Source organism: Cnephaeus nilssonii (assembly GCF_951640355.1).
Source record: "Cnephaeus nilssonii genome assembly, chromosome: 7".
NCBI lineage: Eukaryota > Metazoa > Chordata > Mammalia > Chiroptera > Vespertilionidae > Cnephaeus > Cnephaeus nilssonii.
Window position 1 is genome coordinate 60,611,926 of NC_137078.1, and position 19,696 is coordinate 60,631,621.

The 19,696-nt window shown below is 38.8% G+C and overlaps 1 protein-coding gene across 1 annotated transcript in view; it reads left to right on the forward strand.

Annotated features, from left to right (window-relative positions):
• Window positions 1-19,696, forward strand: part of TM2D1 (TM2 domain containing 1) — a 39,723-nt gene that overhangs the window by 12,356 nt on the left and 7,671 nt on the right. The window contains exon 5 of the mRNA XM_079777024.1: window positions 9,880-9,953. Within this exon, the coding sequence (XP_079633150.1) occupies window positions 9,880-9,953 (74 nt within the window). The remainder of the gene's footprint in view (window positions 1-9,879; window positions 9,954-19,696) is intronic.

The window sequence follows — 19,696 nt, forward strand, 5'->3', positions numbered from 1 at the left end:
AGCTAGAAGCTATTTTTCACCACAAAGCCTTATATTTTAAAATAATATTCTGTCTTTGTGTTTTTAATTGTGGTAACTGTGACTTTTTTTCTATGCAAGAGCTAGCATACTTTGCTTTGCCTCTCTGTAGCATTAAAAGATTATAGCTTCTCAAAGACGATAGCTCTTTTGAAGCCGTTAATAGAAGAGATGCTCTTTTCATAGTGGTATTCATTTTAAATTGTAAATATTTTCTTATTATGAGAATAACAAAGTATCGTATGTTTTAAAGCCCATATCTTAAACATCTTTGGTTATATTATTTCTCTTTTTTCCTCTAAGTTTGAAGTTACCAGCTTGGACTGGCATATAATATCCACATAGGACAAATAAAGGGATTTGTAGGTTAAACTTTTCTAAGATTTGAAAGCTTTCCTTTATAGGCACAGACACAAAAAGAATAATGATAACCAAATCATTATAGAACACTTGCGGTTTGGCAACAGCAGCTTCAATATGAAGTAATCTGTGTTCTCTAAAACAGTTATGTAGACAGAGGAATATTTGCAAGACTCAACCTGCAATAAAACAAAAAAATACCAAAATTTTTTTTAAATGCCCCAAATTGATCTCTGTTCTTTTAATTTTATATCCAGATAAATCCTTTCATTGAATTTGTGTTTTTAAAATGTAAAGTTTAAGTTACCAAGTATAAATGAAGTACACTCAAAACATGAGCTTTATTAATGTCATCTGGTAGCATAATCTTTTTGAAAGAATATATCTACAATAGTAATGGTTCAGGATAAAAATGGATTCTTCTTGATTAGAAACACTTTTATTTGGAATTTTAAAACAATTTTTTCAAATCTAAAGCTGATACTTCTTTCCACAATAAGAAGTTAATAAATAGGGTTTGTACAAAGATGACTGTTTATTTGGGGGGAGAAGGGGAAAAAGTCAATCTACTCTTGGTAGTTACAAATATCCCATCTTTTAAAAAATTGGTATTGATGCTCAAGATAATGAAATCTGTAAGAGTAATGGTTTATGTTGGTTTTAATAAATGCTGTTTAGAATGTATGCTGTTTTTTGTTCAAGTTGATCACTGTTTATTTACAAGTGAGATAACTTATTTGATACAGTTTGTTCCTTCTGTAGTCATACTGACTAGGCATGGGAATGACACAGCCCTGATTTCAAGTTGCTCACAGAAGCATAAGGGAAGACAGACAAATAATAAATTCATAATAAATCATACTATGGGATAGGTACTATGCTGCAACTTAAAGGTGCTGGGGAATATCTAGGAATAACATTAAATTCATCCTGGGGGCATTAGAGAAGACTTTCTAGAAGGTTTAGAATACTATTGGGGGTCAGCTAGATGATTGGGAATAGTGGTGGGGAATAGGAGGGGGCAAGGCAGAGAACAGTATAGCACACATAATGCAGAGTTAGATGAAGGAGATACAAGAGCAGGGCACATTAAGAAGACATTGGTTAGTTTGTTGGGCTATAGCACAGGCAGAAGGAATTTGCAAGAGATGAGATTAGGTTAGATGATGCTATTATAAATAATGTGGATTTATGTTGTCTAAATTTATTGATTATAACAATAAGTGTAGTAGTAGTAGTAGAAATTGTGGTAGCACAAGTAGCAGCTGGGCTAACATTTATCAAATGTTTTCCATGTGCCATGTACTAGCCTAAGTTTTTTACTTTGTCTCTCTTTTTTTTCAAACCTTAATGTCCTTCCTATCTTATTTTCATGAAGTATTTTTATATTTGAAAGCTAAAGCAAATTTAAGATAGTATTATTAACAACTTCATTAGTTAAGTCATCCTTTATCTTAAATTTATAGAAATAAATGGACCATAGTTAATTATTATCACACATTTGGAGTGAGACTTAATATAAATCAATGTAATGATTTTAAATTTTGAAGTTTTTCTTTTAACAGTCAGCTTAGTTATTTAAATCTTTTTAAACAGCTTTATTGAGGTATAAATGATATATAATAAAGTACACATTTAAAATGTACATTTTGATAAGTTAGACATATGTATACACCTGTGAAACAATCACCATAATCAAGATACTGACCATATCTGTCACTCCCAAAGGTTTCCTCATGCCATTTCTTAACCCCTGCCTCTTGGCCCTCCTTATCCTGCTCTTTCCCAAGCACTTGTCTGCTTTCTGTTACTATAGATTAGTTTGCAGTTCCTTAAATTCTTAAAAATCATCTGGATTTGTTCTATACTTTCTTTAAATGTGTTCTCTCACATTTACCAAAGGTCCTAACACACACATTCCCTTATCTAATACTAGTGGCCTGGTGCAGGAAATTTGTGCATGGGGGGGGGAATGTTCCTCAGCCCTGCCTGCACCCTCTCCAATCTGGGACCTCTCGAAGGATGTCCTACTGCCGGTTTACAGGGATCGGGCCTAAACCGGCAGTCAGACATCCCTCTCACAATCTGGGACTGCTGGCTCCAGCCGCTCACCTGCCTGCCTGCCTGATTGCCCCTAACCACTCTGCCTGCCGGCCTGCTCACCCCCAACTGCTCCCCCCCACCACTGTCCTGATCACCTCCAACTGACCCCCACTGATGGCCTGCTTACCCCCAACTGGCCACCCGCTGGTCTGCTTACCCCCAACGGCCCCTGCCATCCCATCCTGGCCTGATTACCCCCCAGCGACCCAAGGTCCCAGCCCCTCCTTTTTTTTTTTTTCAGCACCTCCTTGAGTGGAGGTCAGGGTCGGCTGGAAGCAAGTATCTAGAATTTATTTATCTTCTATAATTGAAACTTTGTAGCCTTGAGCGGAGGCCAGGGCCAACCAGGGCAGGTGGGAAGCTTGGCTTCCTCCATTGCCGGGGCAACCCAAGCCTCCTGCTTGCTCCAGCTATGTGGCCAGCCGCCATCTTGGTTGGGTTAATTTGCATACTCGCTCCTGATTGGCTGGTGGGCGTGGCGTGTTGAGTGATGGTTAATATGCATGTTTCTCTTTTATTAGTGTAGCCTAGAGGCCCGGTGCACGAAATTCGTGCATGGGTTGGGGGTTGTCCCTCAGCCCAGCCAGTACCCTCTCCAATCTGGGACCCCTCGAGGGATGTCCGACTGCCCGTGGGATCAGGCCTAAACAGGCAGTTGGACATCCCTCTCACAATCTAGGACTGCTGGCTCCCAACTGCTCACCTGCCTGCCTTCCTGATTGCCTCTAACCACTCCCCTGCCAGCCTGATTGATGTCTAACTGCTCCCCTGCCAGCCTGTTTGACCCCAACTTCCCTCCTCTGCCAGCCTGGTCACCCCTAACTGCTCTCTCCTGCAAGCCTGGGTCCCCCCCAACTGCCCTTCCCTGCAGGCCCGGTCACCCCCAACTTCCCTCCTCTGCCAGCCTGGTCACCCCTAACTGCCCTCCCCTGCAGGCTTGATCGCCCCCAACTGCCCTCCCTTGCAGGCCTATTCCCTCCCAACTGCCCTCCCCTGCTGGCCATCTTGTGGCGGCCATCTTGTGTCCACATGGGGGCAGCCATCTTGTGTGTTGGAGTGATGGTCAATTTGCATATTACTCTTTTATTAGATAGGATTAGTGTAGATTTTGTCTGATCAGGAACTTCTGTTCATTTTGAAGCACTCCTAAAAAGGGGTTCAGCAGCAGAATATCTAGATTTTAATGATCTCATTATCTTTCTCTGTTTAGTGAAGGACATTTACCAACAAATACCATTTCATACCATTGTTTTAAACAGTTGTGTAATATTTTTTCCTGTTGTTAGATGTACCTGAGTATTTTGAGACAATTCCTCCCTGTTTGACATTTAGATTGTATCTGGTATTTTGATAGTCATACAACAAGTATTTATCAAACTCTTACTGTCTGTTGTGGTACTGTTCAAGGAATCCACTTGAATAAGACTGATAGACAGATAGGATCCTGCCTTTAGGAATTTACCTGGCAATGGAAGACAGAATGAAATGAGCAAACCAGCCAATGAGGCTGTTGCAGATCTAAACAGCACCCTGAGGGAAATAGGGGAGATGTGATAGAGTGCTTGGGGTAGGGGAGGGGTTGCGGATGGCATGCTGCTTTAGACTGGCAGATTAGGAAGACTTCTCTAAAGAAGCAGTTTGAGAAATAAGAAGAGCTACAGGAAGACATCATTGGAAGAGGGCATGATAAGGGCAAAGGCTCTGACTGACATGATTATATTATCTTCATAGAGTAGCAGATAATTAAAGACAAACATTGTTTGGACCATTCTTAATATTTTTTAACTATTTTTTTTATTGATTAAGGTATTATATATGTGTATTTTATTGATTAAGGTATTATATATTCCCCCAATGCCCCCCACCCCCCCAATCCTGTCCTCACCCTCATCCCCTGTTGTCTGTGTGCATTGGTTATGCTTATATGCATGCATACAAGTCCTTTGGTTGATCTCTCCTCCTTATCCCCACCCTCCCTTACCTTCCCTCTGAGGTTTGAGCATCTGATCGATGCTTCTCTGTCTCTGGATCTGTTTTTGTTCATCGGTTTATGTTGTTCATTATAATCCACAAATGAGAGATCATGTGATATTTATCTTTCTCTGACTGACTTATTTCACTTAGCATAATGCTCTCTAGCTCCATCTATTTGCTGTTGCAAATGATAGGAGTTCCTTCCTTTTTACAGCAGCATAGTATTCCATTGTGTAGATGTACCAAAGATTTTTAATCCACTCATCTGCTGATGGGCACTTAGGCTGATTCCAAATCTTAGCTATTGTAAATTGTGCCGCTATGAACATAGGGTTGAATATATCCTTTCTCATTGGTGTTTCTAGTTTCTTGGGATATATTCCTAGAAGTTGGATTACTGGGTCAAATGAGAGTTCCATTTTTAGTTTTTTGAGGAAACTCCATACTGTTCTCCACAGTGGCTGCACCAGTCTGCATTCCCACCAGCAGTGCACGAGGGTTCCTTTTTCTCCGCATCCTCACCAGCACTTGTTTGTTGATTTGTTGATGATATTCTGACATATGTGAGATGGTACCTCATTGTCCTTTTGATTTGCATCTCTTGAATGATTAGTGACTTTGAGCATGTTTTCATGTCTCTTGGCCTTCCTTATGTCTTCTTTTGTAAAGTATCTATTTAAGTCCATTGTCCATTTTTTGATTGGGTTGTTTATTTTTCTTTTGTTAAGTTGTATGAGTTCCCTGTAAATGTCGGAGATTAAACCCTTATCAGAGATAGCATTGACAAATATGTTCTCCCATGCAGTGGGCTTTCTTGTTGTTTTGTTGACGGTTTCTTTTGCTGTGCAGAAGCTTTTTATTTTGATGTAGTCCCATTTGTTTATTTTCTCCTTAGTTTCCATTGCCCTAGGACAGTTCGGCAAACTCATTAGTCAGCAGAGCCAAATATCAACAGTACAACGATTGAAATTTCTTTTGAGAGCCAAATTTTTTAAATTTAAACTTCTTCTAACGCCACTTCTTCAAAATAGACTTGCCCAGGCCGTGGTATTTTGTGGAAGAGCCACACTCAAGGGGCCAAAGAGCCGCATGTGGCTTGTGAGCCGCGGTTTGCCGACCACTGCCCTAGGAGCTGTATCAGTGAAGATACTGCTTCGGCATATGTCTGAGATTTTGCTGCCTTTGTATTCCTCTAATATTTTTATGGTTTCTTGTCTTACATTTAAGTCCTTTATCCATTTTGAGTTTACTTTTGTGTATAGTGTAAGTTGGTGGTCTAGTTTCATTTTTTTGCATGTGTCTGACCAAATTTCCCAGCACCATTTATTGAAGAGACTGTCTTGACTCCATTGTATGTTCTTGCCTCCTTTGTCAAATATTAATTGAGCTTAGTGGTTTGGGTCGATTTCTGGGTTCTCTATTCTATTCCATTGGTCTAAATGTCTGTTCTTGTGCCAATACCAGGCAGTTTTGAGAACAGTGGCTTTGTAATACAGCTTGATATCTGGTATTGAGATCCCACTTACTTTGTTCTTCTTTCTTAGGATCTCTGCAGCTATTCGGGGTCTTTTTCTATTCCAGATGAATTTTGGAGACTTCTTTTAGGTCTGTTGGTATTTTAATGGGGAGTGCATTGAATCTATAGATTGCTTTGGGTAGTATGGACATTTTAATGATTTTGATTCTACCAATCCATGAACATGGTATGTTCTTCCATCTGTTTATGTCGTCCTCTATCTTTTTGCAATGTCCTGTAGTTTTCTGAGTAGAGGTCTTTTACCTGCTTAGTTAAGTTTATTCCTAGGTATCTTAATTTTTTGTGTGCAGTGGTAAATGGGATTGTTTTTTTAATCTCTCTTCCTGTAAGTTCACTATTGGTGTATAAAAATGCCATAGATTTCTTGGCATTAATTTTGTATCCTGCTATATTGCCGAATTCATTTATTAAGTCTAATAATTTTTTGATGGAGTCTTTAGGGTTTTCTATGTACAGTGTGATATCATCTGTGAATAATGACAATTTTACTTCTTTTCCAGTTTAGATGCCTTTTATTTCTTCTTCTTGTCTGATCGCTGTGGCTAGCACTTTCAGTACTATGTTGAACAGGAGTGGTGAAAGTGGGCATCCTTGTCTTGTTCCTGTTCGTAAGGGAAATGGTTTTAGTTTTTGCCCATTGAGTATGATATTAGCTGTGGGTTTATCATATATGGCTTTTATTATGTTGAGGTATGATCCTTCTATTCCCACTTTGCTGAGTGTTTTTATCAGAAAAGGGTGTTGGACTTTGTCAAATGCCTTTTCTGCATCAATTGATTATGTGATTTTTCTCTCTCAGTTTGTTTATGTGATGTATCACGTTTATTGATTTTCAGATATTCTACCAGCCTTGCATCTCTGGAATAAATCCCACTTGGTCATGGTGTATGATCTTTCTAATGTAATGCTGGATCCGATTTGCTAGAATTTTGTTGAAGATTTTAGCTTCTATGTTCATCAGGGATATTGGCCTGTGATTGTCTTTCTTTGTGGTGTCTTTATCTGGTTTTGGGATTAGGGTAATGCTGGCTTCATAGAAAGAGCTTGGAAGTGTTCCATCCTCTTGAATTTTTTGGAATAGTCTGATAAGGATTGGTTTTAGTTCTTCTTTGAATGTTCAGTAAAACTCCCCTGTGAAGCCATCTGGTCCAGGGCTTTTGTTTGCTGGAAGCTTTTTGATTACTCTTTCAATTTCATCAGTAGTTATCGGCCTATTCAGGTTTTTTGATTCTTCTTGATTGGATTTTGGAAGCTTGTATCTTTCTAGGAATGTGTCCATTTTGTCAAGGTTGTCCAGTTTGTTGGAGTAGAGTTGTTTGTAGTATTTTTTTACAATCCTTTGTATATCAGTGGGGTCAGTTGTTACTTCACCTCTTTCATTTTTGATTTTGTTTATTTGGGTCCTCTCTCTTTGTTTCTTGGTGAGTCTGGCTAGAGGTTCATCAATCTTGTTTATCCTTTCAAAGAACCAGCTCTTGGTTTCGTTGATCTTTTGTATTGTGTTTTTTTGTTTGTTTGTTTTTTTTTTTGGTCTCTATGTCATTTCTTAATATTTTTTAATAAACAAATTAAAGGAAGGGAAATGTTTCCAAATTTATAAATGCTAGATGGAGAGGGATACATTTCAGAAATACAATGAGTCAGTATACTGACTGTTCCTTGGGCAACAATAAAATGCAACCAATGAAAAAGTAATTAAAGGAGTTGTTATGTAAGGTGATGGATAAAAAGGGATCTTTAGGAAACAGAAAGGCTGAAAAAATTTATTCATTCATTCAACAAATATTGATCATCTACCATGTGCCAGACAGTGTCGTAGGTACTAGACACAGGAGTAAATTAAACAGATAAAAGATGCTTCCCAGCCGTGGCCGCATACCTCAGATCATTAGAATGTCTTCCCCATACACCAAGGTTGCGGGTTTGATCTCTGGTCAGGGCACATACAAGAATCAATCAATAAATGAATACATAAGTGGAACAACAAATTGATGTGTCTCCCTCTCTCTCTCTTTTTTAAAAAAAATATATTTTATTGTTTTTTTACAGAGAGGAAGGGAGAGGGATAGAGAGTTAGAAACATCAATGAGAGAGAAACATCGATCAGCTGCCTCCTGCACACTCCCTACTGGGTATGTGCCCGCAACCAAGGTACATGCCCTTGACCGGAATCGAACCTGGGACCCTTGAGTCCACAGGCTGACGCTCTATCTACTGAGCCAAACCAGTTAGGGCGATGTGTCTCCCTCTCTTTTTTACTTTCTCCTTCCCCCTCTCTCTAAAATCAATAAAAAGAAAAAAAACACTTCCCAATGGGGCTTCCATGAGACAGTAATCAAATATAAAATATTAAATAAATAATAAGTGTTTTGAAGAAAACTAAAAGAATAATTTCATATAATTGTTATATTTTAAGTTTGTAACCCTTTGCACTCGCTTGCTTTTTTCTCGATTCCTTTATTCTACTCGGGATTTAATTTTTTAAATGCCCCAGATTTTACAAAGCGCGGCAGTAGAATAAAAAACTGGAGTTTCTTTTCATACAAACTTATTTATTTGGATTTTTTTATATTTCAAATTATTGATACATTCAAAGAGTAATTGTAATCTCGACATCCGAGTGTAAAAGGTTAAATTATTCCCAATATGAATTAATCTAGTACTTACAACATTATTCTTCTATTTGTGTAATACTAGGAAGGGTCAAGGTAATCTAATGTACCCACATATTTCAGTCTTCTTTGTGTATTTCCAAATTGTGTGCAGGAGGTGATCTCATCCACTCTGTGATTTTAGCCGGCATCTGTATGTAGTTGAAACTTAGAACTGCCCTTTCACATAGAGTCTTGCTTCATACCATTTTTATGTCTCAAATGGGATGTCTGGAAAGCAACTCAAGTTTAAATATAGAAGAGAGATTACTCATTCCACCCTCACCCCCAATCTGCCTCTTCTGATTTCATCATCATGTTTTTGTGTTATATCTTGTATATGCTCTATTGTCGTCTTTTTAGTACCTTGGCTCTAAGGTTGGAACCAATAACAGAGGTGTATATATAGTGCACAGAATTGTTGTAGAACTAATAAACATAAGATGCTAGGAAAAAAGTATAGGATAAATTCAAGATAATTAGATTACTAATAATTTTTTTAAATTTATAATATCAGTATTTTTTCCTGATTATTTTTCCTGTGCCTTGTCATTCTTTATTTGGACATCCTACATAATAAAATGGTAATATGTAAATTACCATCACTCCGCTACGCCCACGATTGGGCCAGCAGGAGGCGCAGGGGGCGGGACTCAGGGTGGCCGGGGTAGCTGATTGGGCCAGCAGGACGCTGAGCTCCGGGAGCTCAGCGTCTGTGTCATGGCTGCCCCGGAGGCTTTCGGAAGGCCTGGTGCACCGGCGGACAGACAGCCAGCCGGCTCCCCCGCGATCAAAAGCCAAAGCGGGGGAGCTGTCTGTCTGTCTGCGCCGGCACAAGGCCTTTCGAAAGCCTCCGCCGCGCCGGAGGCTTTTGGAAGGCCTGGGGCACCAGCGGACAGCCAGCCAGCCGGCTCCCCCGCGATCAAAAGCCAAAGCGGGGGAGCTGTCTGTCTGTCTGCGCCGGCGCAAGGCCTTTCGAAAGCCTCCGCCGCGCTGGAGGCTTTCGGAAGGCCTGGGGCACCAGCGGACAGACAGCCAGCTGGTGCACCAGGTGCATGATTAAATCATGCACTGGGCCTCTAGTTCTACTATAAATGTATATTGCACTTTAGATATAATATATTAAGTCTAAATGAATAAATAAAGATTTTAGGACTAAAAGTTGTTCTTTACCTTTTATTTACTGAGATTTAAAGATTTATTTCCTCATGCCTTTCTTTTTACCTTCTTTTCTAGGTTTGTTAAAGTTTTGCACTGTAGGGTTTTGTGGAATTGGGAGCCTAATTGACTTCATTCTTATTTCAATGCAGGTAAGTTATTTTTTTGTGTTTGTTTTTGAATATATTTTTATTGACTTCAGAGGGAGGAAGGGAGAAGAAGCGAGAGAGAAACATCAATGATGAGAGAGAATCATTGATCAACTTCCTTCTGCATACCCCCTACTGGGGATCAAGCCCTCAACCCAGCATGTGCCCTGACTGGGAATCAAACAGTGACCTGGTTTATAGGTTGACACTCAACCATTGAGCCACATCACCTGAGTCGTAAGTTAGTTTTAATCTAGAAGATGAACTACTTTTACATTCAAATATGATGTCTGTGATCTTCTGATATATTTTAAATATACTAGGAAGCAGTTAAGAATGCTTTTTCAGCCGGAACCGGTTTGGCTCAGTGGATAGAGCGTCGGCCTGCGGACTGAAAGGTCCCAGGTTCGATTCCGGTCAGGGGCATGTACCTTGGTTGCGGGCACATCCCCAGTGGGGCGTGTGCAGGAGGCAGCTGATCGATGTTTCTGACTCTCTCTTCTTTCCCTCTCCCTTCCTCTCTGTAAAAAATCAATAAAATATATATATTTTTTAAAAAAAGAATGCTTTTTCAATTTTTCTTCAGATGCTATATCCAAGGGATCATGGCCATGTTTCCAAGTAGCATTTTCCAACCTGTGCTCTCCCAATTAGTAGTTCTAAAAGATATAACTGCATAAAAAAAAGGATTGTATGTTGAAATATGATTTGTAAATGTGAGTTCAAATGATTTAAAGAGATTTTTTTTACTGGATAACTTCTCAGAATCTTTTATAGTGTGTATTATGAATCTCTAAGAAGGATTGGGGTTATTTCTCAAACTTATTGTTTCTTTTCCTGATAGTCACAGCCACATGGTCAATTAATATACTAGGATATTGATGGGATTTGATATTTACATATGGACACCTGGAGGCAGAAACAAGATTTTCTTTTGCATTGGACAAGCACTCAATATTAGTATTTTTTTAGTTGCAAATTACAGAAACCGAAATCTATCTTAAGCCAAAAAGAGAAAAGGAATGTCTGGATTCTCTGTAGATAATTGCAGAGTGGGGCTGGTCTCCGGTAAGATCAAATCAATATAATAAAATGATGTATCAGGACTCTCCTGATATTCATCTCTGTGTCTGCCTCATTTTTTGCTACTACAGTGCTATGGAGGCAGGCATAATTTGTGAAATGCTATCCCTAGGCATTTAAAAGTGCCACCAGATGTTTTCTATTAAATTATACTGAACTGGTTGTGGTTAACTCATGAGGATTCTTAAATTAGAGAAAGATGAATTTATCATAACAAATGTCACAAAACAGCATTTCAGTAAGCATTTATGGAGCACCTAATGTCTTCAACAAGTGTGTCAGTATGTATTTTGATCATCATCAGTTTTGCTGTTCTTTCTCATACAGTATTTCCACTCCTCAGTTCAGGCTGCTTGATGCTATCCTTATGCCTTAAAAGAAAGTCAAAGACTAGGAGGTTTTGGTAGCATACTGTGAGGAGGGTACCATACTGTGAGGAGGAGGCAACATATGGACCAATAAGATAACAGAATTAAACAAGGAAAATATTTGGTTTTAAAGTTGGAATTTTCCTGTCTTTATTCATAAACATGCTTAACCAAATATCCTGCCTTCTCTGACTGTGGGACAGGCAAGCACACATGAAGAGGTTAAGGTACTTGTGCACATATGCTTTGAAATGGTTTCTCACTTTAATTGAGGATCCAAGGAACTTAATGTATTATTATTGGGATTCTTTCAGATATCCAGAATTCAGTGTCAACCATTTAGTTAATATTTTCATACTGGGTTCTTTCTTTGGTGATATCTTTACATTATAGCTTTCTTGCATGGGTGGGGTCCTGCTTAAGGGGGGGAAAGTGGGGGAGGAATGCAGGAGTTTGGCCAGCCGGCCCCGCCCCCAATCAGAGTTGTGGGGGAGGCGATCAGGGGCAGGGCCAGCCAGGAGGAGGGACCCTGGGTGGGCCGGCCCCACCCCCTGGTCAAACCCACCCCCTGGTCAAACTCCAGTTAACCTTTTGCACTTGGATGTCAAGTGTGACTCGACATGGTTAGCATTAGAATAAAGGAATCGAGAAAAAAGCAAGCGAGTGCAAAGGGTTAAACTCCCAGTCGAGGGGACAATTTGCATATTACCCTTTTATTATATAGGATATCAAATTATAGAGCTTACTTGATTTAGCTACTGCTTTCTGGTACATGTATGCCTAAACTTTTCAGAACAAATAGTTATTTTCTTGAAGATCTGGAATTGAGACTATTACATTAAAAAATTATTGAGAAAGATTTAGAATGTTTGAAATTCTGCAATAAATAGCCTCTCTAATAAAATGGTAATATGCAAATTAACCATCACTCCGCTACATAAGCCACACCCACTAGCCAAGCCACACCCACCAGCCAATCAGGGAGAGTATGCAAATTAACCCCAATCCAAGATGGCTACAGCCACAGAGAGCAAGGTTTCCTAGGTAACAGAGCAAGCCAAGCTTTCCATAGCCATTGCAGGCCTAAGCCTCCACTCAAGCTACAAAGTTTCAGTTATAGAAGGTAAACAAATTCAAACAAATGGCGGCAAAATGGAGCTTGAGAGAGCAGGTCAGGGTTGCCGGCGGCAACAGGGGAAGCAAAGCTTTCCGCACACCCTGGCCGGGCCCACCCGCTTAAGGCAACAAAGTTTCAATTGTAGAAGGTGAATTAACTGCCACAGAAATGGCTGCCGCCCCAGGCTACAAAGTTTCAATTGTAGAAGGAAAATAAATTCCAGATACCAGGGCCTCCCCTTGAGTTGCAGGTGGCGTGGCCGGCCTGCAAACCACCACAGGCCCCTCATTCAGGCCACCCCACACCCCAAGGGAACCCCACCCTGATCAGGGACACCCTTCAGGGCAAACCAGCTGGCCCCCACCCCTGTACCAGGCCTCTATCCTATCGAATAAAAGAGTAATATACAGATTGATCATCACTGCAACACTCAATATAGCTGCCCCAATGTGGTCAAAGATCCTGCCCCCATGTGGACACAAGATGGCCACCACAAGATGGTCAGCAGGGGAGGGCAGTTGGGAGGCACCCGGCCTGCAAGGGAGGGCAGTTGTAGGTGATCAACCCTGCAGGAGAGGGCAGTTAGGGATGACCAGGCTGGCAGAGGAGGGAAGTTGGGGGCAAACAGGCTGGCAGGGGAGCAGTTAAGCATCAACCAGGCTGGCAGCGGAGTGGTTAGGGGGTGATCAGGCTGGCAGGCAGAAGCAGTTAGGGGCAATCAGGAAGGCAGGCAGGCAAGCAGTTGGGAGCCAGCAGTCCTGGATTGTGAGAGGGATGTCCGACTGCCCGTTTAGTAGGATCGGGCCTAAACGGGCAGTCGGACATCCCTCCAGGAGTCCCAGATTGGAGAGGGTACAGGCTGGGCTGAGGGACAACACCCCGCTGTGCACGAATTTCGTGCACCGGGCTTCTAGTCCTTAAATAAAACATTTCAATAGGTATGGCCACTTTAGATTGCTTTTAGAGTGGAGGAAAAATAAATCATTTTTCAAATGCAGCCAAATAAGACCTGTAGCCTTATTCTGAATGCCATTTGATATACTTAACATATGATGTTGACTATATTAGAAATTTTTTTTCAGCAAATCAAATAAGTTTTTACTATAAAAATCAGAAACTGTTACAAATGTATTTTTTCCAACTTCTCATGATCTTTTTGTTTACTCTTCTTTCTTTATTTTCTCCATCCCTGATTTTTTTCCATTAAATATTATTCCCTAGTGAATTGCAGTGTTTTTCTATTGGGCTGTGATCCCAGAAACATATTGTGCATGAATTCAAGACCTATAAAAACATACTTTGCTTCACAGTGTTTATAACACAAATCCAGAAAAATCCTCTTAAAAAAAATAGCTCTAGTTATTTCATCTTTGAACTAAAGAGTATAATCACACATTGCTAAAGTAAGCTTTACATGTTGCTATATATACTGAAAATATTTCCATGAGTTTATCTACTTGCTAATAAACTTGAAAGTTTCTTTCTTTTTGTTGTTGTTGTTATTCATAAAAATATGCAAGTGTCCCTAGGTGAATGAATGGCATGAAACAATACATAGAATTAATTCAGTTATTTTATGCATTCAACCAAAAAACTACATCAGTGATACATGTGTAGGCTACTGTCTTTCCGTTATAGGTAACTATTGTGTATAACTAATATAATTATTCTTTTTTTTTTAAAATATATTTTATTGATTTTTTACAGAGAGGAAGGGAGAGGGACAGAGAGCTAGAAACATCGATGAGAGAGAAACATCGACCAGCTGCCTCCTGCACACCCCCCACCGGGGATGTGCCCGCAACCAATGTACATGCCCTTGACCGGAATCGAACCTGGGACCCTTCAGTCCGCAGACCGACGCTCTATCCACTGAGCCAAACCGGTTTCGGCCTAATATAATTATTCTTAAGTCAATTCCAAAGATTTTAAAACACTCATTCTTTTGTGCTTGTATATGTTTGTGTAATCATGAAGGATTAGACAATTTAAGGTTTTTCAATCAGAAAAAATAGAATATTTGGATTCCATTTAGACCTCTTTTCTCACACAATCTGGACATTTTTAAATTACACCCAAACCACTGGTGTGTACTCCGTCAAACAAAAAGAAAAGAAAGTTTCTTCTGTTAAATGGCGACAAGACAGCCACAAATCAGAAAGATGAAGAAGGGTAGTTTTAATATAGAAAGTTGTTAGAAGGAAGTATGTTGGGTTCTTTGAGACAATTTTTAAAAATTCTCTATATTCTGGAAGAAATCACTTTCATTTTCATTCCTATTGACATTACAGAATAGATTTCCTTAAAGGACTAATAACTACATAAGCAGAAATTCAGAAAAGCTGCATAATCTCCAAGACATTTATGAATTTTATAAATAAATTTATCAAATTTATAAAATATCTCAGTGTGGAATTTAATATATGTAACTCATTTTAGCATTGGATTATATATATTGCTTTTATATTTCTTAACTTTTACACCAGATCTGAACTTTCACACATAAACTTCTTGAAGAAAAAAAAAAAAGACTTATTAATCCTGTATAGCACTAGTAGTATGCTAAACATAGAGTATGCTCTCAAAAACTTTTGCTGATTTGAACTGTAATGCATTATACCTTGTGAAAGTGTGGCTTTGTTCCAGTTACAGAGAAGATGAGAAGCTAAAAATGGTAGTTTTAAAAAAGTGATTGCTTTTTTTTAGGGCCTTAAAGTTCTAAGTTTTATAAGGTCACCTAAGAGGTAATGAATGCAAATAAAAGTTGGCATGATAAATTGTAAATATTAGGTTTTATGCCATCAATGAAAATGAGTTTAATGAGCATAATTAGCTATAATAAATTGGGATCCTTGCCCTAAAGGAACTTATGATCTAACTATCCCAAGAGTTTGGTCTGATGATAAGATTTCACTTATTATTCAACATAAAATATTTTCTTGATAACTGCAGGTTTAAAATAAAAAAGAGTTAACCTGACTATCTTAAGTACTTTGAATTTTGCTAAAAATTTTAAAAGACTTTTCAGTTCAGAGCATAAATAAAGTTTGGATTAGAGTTCACTTCTGTGTAAGCCAGTTTTGTCCTGTGAAATAACATGCTGTTGATCAAAGGAAAGACTAAACATGTAATCACCCTAAATCTATTACCAGTATGAGAAAAGTTGGTCAAAGTCCTTGATAGTTCACTAGATGTAGGACAGCAATATATAAAAACCAGTGGACATTTTATAGATAGCAAGTCTTCCAAATAGTGCAGTGTATTATTTATTTAACCCTGGTGTGATTAATTGGGGAAATAAACTGGAAAACTGAGGAGACTGATCATTTGTGTCATGTGACCTTAATTAGGTAGCTCTCAGTTCACTTATGCTATGGGCAGATTTTTACTTTGTGAATGAAAGGAATGTTCATAAACAATATCTTAAACTGGTTCTGAGGCTAATCCCAATGCTCTGTTTTCCTCAGGAGATATAATGGGGAATATTATTCATTTCTTGAGAAGTGATGTTTGTGTTGGTCATTGAGGATTAATGCTAACCAGTCTTTAAGTCAAATGATTATCTGGGTGGGCCCTAAATTCAATTCAAGTGAGTTTATAGGAAGTAGAGGAGGAAAAGACACAGACACAGAAAAGAAGGTAGTGTGAAGACAGAGGCAGAGATTGAAGTGATGTGGCCACAAACCACAGAATGCCAGAAGCTAGCAATCTTCTTCTGATTGCTACCAGAAGCTAGAAGAAGCTTAGCATGGATTCTCCCCTACAGTGTCTAGGACACGCGGTTGTTCCGATACCTTGATTTTAGACTTCTGGCCTCCAGAACTGTGACAGAGTAAATTTCTATTGTTTTAATCCACTAAGTTTGTGGTAATTTGTTACAGTAGCCTCAGGAAACTAATATAGAGAGGGAAAGAAGTTGTTTTCTTTTGTTTTAGGGCTTCTCACACCAGGGACATTGACATCCATTGTACAAACTGATTTCCCACACTGTAGAGGTCCTCCTGGTTCCCCTCTTGTAAGATGCAGACTCATAGCAAGCTACCTTAGTCCATTAATTGGAGTGAAGTGTGTAAGTGGTCTTTCTTCTCTCCATAGATTTCAGAAATTGCCTCAGTTTATCAAATGGAAATACTTCATATATGCAATTTAGCTTCAGGCTATATTTTAGAGAAATCAACTCATAATTTTAGGTCTCATACTCTCATCATTCAACAACTGGACATAGGCATATTTAACTAAGTAAAAGAGTTCCAAGTAGGGGTTATTCTTAGAGATTTAGAATTTTATGATTAACAATATAATAATAAGTATAATAATAAGTGTATATAAGGTGCTTAAAAATAGGCTAAATTTTTAATTTTGGTGGGGGGATATGGATTTGAATAATGAAGCCTTTACAGGTGATAGTTTTCTTAAAAACTAAGTAGTGAGAATAGATCTTCCATGAGAAAATTCATAGAAAAGTACGTTGACTACCTTGTCGAGGTGTTTGCAAATGTAATCATACAAGATCTTAATAAGTACCATGTAGAACAGCTTATTCTGTTTCTCATTATGTGAATAAGAAATGCTGAAGTTCAGAGAGAATTAATCCAGCATCTGATTATTGACAGCTTCCTCTTCAGGTTTTCCTCTCAGTCTAAGGCTTTACCTCACTGACTTAATTGGGTTGTTTTTGCAATAGCTCTTCAAATTGTTTTAGCAGAGATAGCAACTGGTGCTGTGCTTTGATGATCTGGAAGTGGTATGTAGGAGGCCTTAAAGACAAGTGCATTATCAGTTTTTGACTATAAGTAACAAAACTCAATTTAAATTGCCTTTAATAATATGGTAGTTTATTATATCATACCAGAGGCCCAGTGCACGGATTCGTGTACTGGTGCGGGTCCCTCGGCCTGTCCTGTGGACATCCCCCAAGAGGTCCCAGATTGCAAGAGGGCACAGGCCAGGCCGAGGGACCCCACCGGTGCATGATTGGGGCCGGGGAGGGACCATGGGAGGGCTCCAGGGTGTGTCCGGCCCATCTCACCCAGTCCCCATTGGCCAGACCCCAGCAGCAAGCTAACCTACCAATTGGAGTGTCTGACCCCTGGTGGTCAGTGCACGTCATAGCAACTGGTCAAATGGTCAAATAAACAGTCGGACACTTAGCATATTAGGCTTTTATTATATAGGATACCAAGAATCTGGAGATAAAGGTAGTTCTAAGATTTGCTAATTTAGACCTGAAAGACATAATAACAGACCCAAACCTTTCCTTCCTCATTCCTCTTCCTCTCTTCCTCCTTCCCTTCATTCCCTCCTTCTCATCTCTCTTTCCTTCCTTCTTTCTCTTTGCCATCTTCAGGTCTTTTGGTTACCACTTTCTTACATAGTTACCTTCAGAGGCATCACTTTTTTACATAGTTACCTTCCTCTCACACATATCTTCTTTAGGGCAAATAAGCCTTCACAGAACTCGTCTCACAGGTGATTCCATTACAGGCCCAGGCTGAACCAGTCTCTGGAGAGAGGATTGGAATTACCATGATAGAACTAGGTGTTGAGGAACCAGAGTCATGGAATTTGAGGGAAAGAAATCTGTAATAAGATGGCTAAACTAGAGACAAAATTGGGTCATGCATTTGCAGGTAATAAAACTAAACTCTGAGGATATCTTTTCTACAGGACGGGTGAAACAAGACAAAAATGATCCTATCATTTTTCTACATGTTAACTGCTAACTTGACAAGATTATAAAGCATCTGGGCCCTAATCAATTTTTAGGTAAATAGTTACATTTCCTGAGAGAGCCAAGTGAGCCTCAGATGAGCTTATAAAAAATGCATGCTATTAAAGGGTCACCCTGTCATATATTGTCCTTATTTCCAACTTCTGAATACTTTCTATTTCAACAGGAGTGAGATTGTCAAAGAAGGTGGCATAGGAAGAAAAAGGTAATAGGACAGTAGGCCCAGTTCTAATCTATGCACATATTCCAAATTAGGCAATGTTTTACCATTTGATTTGGTAAAATATATCTACTGCCTTTTTTGTTTCCCTTATACAGTCTCAAAGCATGTTGTTACTTCTAGTCACCCATTTTTCTCTTTCTTGTGTTAATTCTCAGAGTAGTTTTCTCTGAGTTTTGGCCACTAAAAAAGTTTTAATTTCTACTTAAATTCATAAGTAACATTCATAAATGTGAGGCCAAATCAATTTAATCTTTACAAAGTAAGTCAAAGTGCATTACAGTACCCAGCCTGGTATCTGGCACCTAAGTGCTTGTGTTCTTTGAATATTGACATTCATCATTCACTGTTGGCGGAGATTGTATCCTCTTTACTGCCATGTGTAAAACACCTAGCACAGTATCTGCAATATTATAGGAATTAAGTGTTGAATAGTTTTTAGAACCAAATTCATTTTAAAAACAAGAATTTCCTACAGCAGTGTTAATTAAAATCCAGTTGTATAACCCCTAAAAGAATTTTTAAAAAATTCCTACCCTTTGTACGTTTTTAAGTTGACATTTAAGTTTTCCATCATAAATTTAAATAGTTGCAAAGGGTGTAATTTCTAGTTTGTAAATATTGACATATTTAAATAAGACTTACATTAATTAAAAAATGTACCTAACAATATAAATACCATAGAATTTAAAATACCAGGACAGGGGAGGCATCTTACTCATTAGAATTAAAAGATTTTAAGTTTTCTGTGATTTCTGGATTGAGTTGTCATTGTAATTATTAATGATATATAATTGATCAAAACAACATAAATGTTACAAATTTTAGCAAATAATTTTTAAGTAAAAAAAAAAAAGTAAAGTGATATTAGGAATGCATCCCTTTGAACAAGATATGGCAGAGCATATTTTTAGTCTCTTGATTAAAGGAGATTTCCCCAAGTCCAGTATTTTGAATGATCTCTTTGTTTGGCACATCAGAGGTTTTTATACCTCAAGGCAATGTGTCATCAGAAGACTCTGGATATGCTTTGATGGGAGGTGTCTTTACTGTTGTCAAGTTGGAGAAAGAGCCACAGTGAAAAGGAAGTGGGAATGGGTACTAGCCGGATGCCTCCACCATAGCATGAGGGGTATCATTTTTACCAAGAGTACATAATCGAATTAAGAATCTCAAAACTGATTCACTTAGAACGATCTGGGCTCACATAAACCTTGGTTAATCTTT